Source organism: Ambystoma mexicanum, chromosome 8 (genome assembly GCF_040938575.1).
Source record: "Ambystoma mexicanum isolate Mex_15411 chromosome 8, UKY_AmexF1_1, whole genome shotgun sequence".
NCBI lineage: Eukaryota > Metazoa > Chordata > Amphibia > Caudata > Ambystomatidae > Ambystoma > Ambystoma mexicanum.
This window is the reverse complement of record NC_090929.1, coordinates 38,619,114-38,623,251: the sequence shown is the minus strand read 5'-3', so window position 1 is coordinate 38,623,251 and position 4,138 is coordinate 38,619,114. Positions and strand designations below refer to the sequence as shown.

The following is a 4,138-nucleotide window of genomic DNA, read 5'->3' as shown; positions in this document are numbered from 1 at the left end:
TATTATCTGCGTGCAAGAGGCTAGCAAGTGCACTACTATCTGCGCGCAAGAGGCGAGCAAGTGCACTACTATCTGCACGCAAGAGGCTAGCAAGTGCACTACTATCTGCGTGCAAGAGGCGAGCAAGTGCACTACTATCTGCGTGCAAGAGGCGAGCAAGTGCACTACTATCTGCACGCAAGAAGCTTGCAAGTGCACTACTATCTGCATGCAAGAGGCGAGCAAGTGCACTACTAGCTGCACGCAGAAGCGAGCAAGTGCACTACTATCTGCACACAAGAAGCTAGCAAGTGCACTACTATCTGCGTGCAAGAGGCAAGCAAGTGCACTACTATCTGCCTGCAAGAGGCGAGCAAGTGCATTACTATCTGCGTGCAAGAGGCGAGCAAGTGCACTACTATCTGTGTGCAAGAGGCTAGCAAGTGCACTACTATCTGTATGCAAGAGGCTAGCAAGTGCATTACTATCTGCGTGCAAGAGGTGAGCAAGTGCACTACTATCTGCGTGCAAGAGGCTAGCAAGTGCACTACTATCTGCACGCAAGAGGCTAGCAAGTGCACTACTATCTGCGCGCAAGAGGCGAGCAAGTGCACTACTATCTGCATGCAAGAGGCTAGCAAGTGCACTACTATCTGCGTGCAAGAGGCGAGCAACTGCACTACTATCTGCACGCAAGAGGCTTGCAAGTGCACTACTATCTGCATGCAAGAGGCGAGCAAGTGCACTACTATCTGCACGCAAGAGGCGAGCAAGTGCACTACTATCTGCATGCAAGAAGTGAGCAAGTGCACTACTATCTGCGTGCAAGAGGTGAGCAAGTGCACTACTATCTGCGTGCAAGAGGTGAGCAAGTGCACTACTATCTGCGTGCAAGAGGCGAGCAAGTGCACTACTATCTGCGTGCAAGAGGCTTGCAAGTGCACTACTATCTGCACGCAAGAGTCGAGCAAGTGCTCTACTATCTGCACACAAGAGGCTAGCAAGTGCACTACTATCTGCGTGCAAGAGTTGAGCAAGTGCACTACTATCTGCATGCAAGAGGCTAGCAAGTGCACTACTATCTGCACGCAAGAGGCTAGCAAGTGCACTACTATCTGCGCACAAGAGGCGAGCAAGTGCACTACTATCTGCATGCAAGAGGCGAGCAAGTGCACTACTATCTGCACGCAGAAGCGAGCAAGTGCACTACTATCTGCACACAAGAAGCTAGCAAGTGCACTACTATCTGCGTGCAAGAGGCAAGCAAGTGCACTACTATCTGCCTGCAAGAGGCGAGCAAGTGCACTACTATCTGCGTGCAAGAGGTGAGCAAGTGCACTACTATCTGTGTGCAAGAGGCTAGCAAGTGCACTACTATCTGTACGCAAGAGGCTAGCAAGTGCACTACTATCTGCGTGCAAGAGGTGAGCAAGTGCACTACTATCTGCGTGCAAGAAGCTAGCAAGTGCACTACTATCTGCACGCAAGAGGCTAGCAAGTGCACTACTATCTGCGCGCAAGAGGCGAGCAAGTGCACTACTATCTGCATGCAAGAGGCTAGCAAGTGCACTACTATCTGCGTGCAAGAGGCGAGCAACTGCACTACTATCTGCACGCAAGAGGCTTGCAAGTGCACTACTATCTGCATGCAAGAGGCGAGCAAGTGCACTACTATCTGCACGCAAGAGGCGAGCAAGTGCACTACTATCTGCATGCAAGAAGTGAGCAAGTGCACTACTATCTGCGTGCAAGAGGTGAGCAAGTGCACTACTATCTGCGTGCAAGAGGTGAGCAAGTGCACTACTATCTGCGTGCAAGAGGCGAGCAAGTGCACTACTATCTGCGTGCAAGAGGCTTGCAAGTGCACTACTATCTGCACGCAAGAGTCGAGCAAGTGATCTACTATCTGCACGCAAGAGGCGAGCAAGTGCACTACTATCTGCACGCAAGAGGCGAGCAAGTGCACTACTGTCTGCACGCAAGAGGCGAGCAAGTGCACTACTATCTGCACGCAAGAGGCGAGCAAGGGCACTACTATCTGCACGCAAGAGGCGAGCAAGTGCACTACTATCTGCACGCAAGAGGCGAGCAAGTGCACTACTATCTGCATGCAAGAGGCGAGCAAGTGCACTACTATCTGCACGCAAGAGGCGAGCAAGTGCACTAGTATCTGCACCTAAGAGGCTTGCAAGTGCACTACTATCTGCACGCAAGAGGCGAGCAAGTGCACTACTATCTGCGTGCAAGAGGCGAGCAAGTGCTCTACTCTTTGGAACCACCTCCCCAGGGTACAAATATGGGTTCAAAAGTCTGTAATGATGAAAGGGAGGGGTGAGACTATAGCAGGAAATGGTTTGAGGCAGTTTTGATAGATCCTACTTGAAAAGTAAGTTCAGCACTGGGCAGAAAACACCTAAACCCTCCTTGTTGGAGGAGATTGGGTCAGCCAGTAATTCAAGTAGGGCTAGACGTTAATCCTTCAGATTCGGGGTACACCTGTTACTCTGGAAATGTGGATGAGAACCAAAAGCCCCATGTGTGAAATCTTGGCCACCCCATAAAAGCAAACGGGTAAAATGGGGCAAAATGAACAGATGCTGTAAAGCTGAAAAATAGAAGTTAATGTTTAATACTAAAATATTTGAACAAAAGCCTCTTCCTGTCTTTGAACGCCCAAAGGTGACTCAGTGCCTGAAAAGGGGGTCCAGAAGAATCAGAAGAACCAGTCACAGCTTCGGATCCAGGCAAATGGTAGCCATCAAGGAAACAGAGGAGCCCTGCATGTAAAGTGAAAAGGGACAGCAAAGAGGGAGATCCCTGGATGGGAAGGCTGGATGTCCACTTAGCAAGAAGAGGAAACAAGACCACACAGCACACAGCATTGACTGGAGCCTTAGCAAGAAGGGCAAGGAAGACCACACAGCACACAGCATTGACTGGAGCCTTAGCAAGAAGGGCAAGGAAGACCACAGAGCACACAGCATTGACTGGAGCCTTAGCAAGAAGGACAAGGATGACCACACAGCCCAAAGCATTGCCTGGAGCCTTAGCAAGAAGGGCAAGGAAGGCCACGCAGCACACAGCATTGACTGGAGCCTTAGCAAGAAGGACAATGATGACCACACAGCACAACGCATTGACTGGAGCCTTAGCAAGAAGGGCAAAGAAGACCACACAGCACACAGCATTGACTAGAGCCCTAGCAAGAAGGGCAAAGAAGAGCACACAGCACACAGCACTGACTGGAGCCTTAGCAAGAAGGGCAAGGAAGGAAGACCACACAGCACACATCATTGACTGGAGCCTTAGCAAGAAGGACAAGGATGACCACATAGCAAAAAGCATTGACTGGAGCCTTAGCAAGAAGGGCAAGGAAGGAAGACCACACAGCACACAGTATTGACTGGAGCCCTAGCAAGAAGGGCAAGGAAGACCACACATCACACGGCACTGACTGGAGCCTTAGCAAGAAGGGCAGAGAAGACTACACAGCACAAAGCATTGATTGGAGCATTAGCAAGAAGGGCAAGGAAGACTACACAGCACACAGCATTGACTGGAGCCTTAGAAAAAAGGGCAGAGAGGACTACACAGCACAAAGCACTGACTGGAGCCTTAGCAAGAAGGGCAAGGAAGACCACACAGCACACAGCATTGACTGGAGCCCTAGCAAGAAGGGCAAGGAAGACCACATAGCACACGGCATTGACTGGAGCTTTAGCAAGAAGGGCAAGGAAGACCACACAGCACACAGTATTGACTGGAGAATTCGTAAGAAGTGCAGAGATGACTACACAGCAGAAAGCATTGACTGGAGCCTTAGCAAGAAGGGCAAGGAAGACTACACAGCACACAGTATTGACTGGAGCCTTAGCAAAAAGGGCAAAGAAGACTACACAGCACAACACACTGACTGGAGCCTTAGCAAGAAGGGCAAGGAAGAGCACACAGCATTGATTGGAGCCTTAGCAAGAAGGACAAGGATGACCACACAGCACAAAGCATTGACTGGAGCCTTAGCAAGAAGGGCAAGGAAGGAAGACCACACAGCACACAGCATTGACTGGAGCCTTAGCAAGAAGGACAAGGATGACCACACAGCACAAAGCATTGACTGGAGCCTTAGCAAGAAGGGCAAGGAAGGAAGACCACACAGCAC

The 4,138-nt window shown here is 50.5% G+C and overlaps 1 protein-coding gene across 1 annotated transcript; it reads left to right on the top strand.

Annotated features, from left to right (window-relative positions):
* The first annotated feature begins 603 nt into the window (after nucleotides 1-603).
* On the top strand, nucleotides 604-1,308 carry LOC138471417 (keratin-associated protein 10-4-like). Its single transcript, XM_069609055.1, has one exon. It carries the CDS (start codon nucleotides 604-606, stop codon nucleotides 1,306-1,308), a length of 705 nt encoding a protein of 234 aa, XP_069465156.1.
* Nucleotides 1,309-4,138: the final 2,830 nt, after the last annotated feature.

Coding starts and splice junctions, on each gene's coding strand:
- LOC138471417 (XM_069609055.1), top strand. CDS start 604: ATGCAAGAGGCTAGCAAGTGCACTACTATCTGCGTGCAAGAGGCGAGC.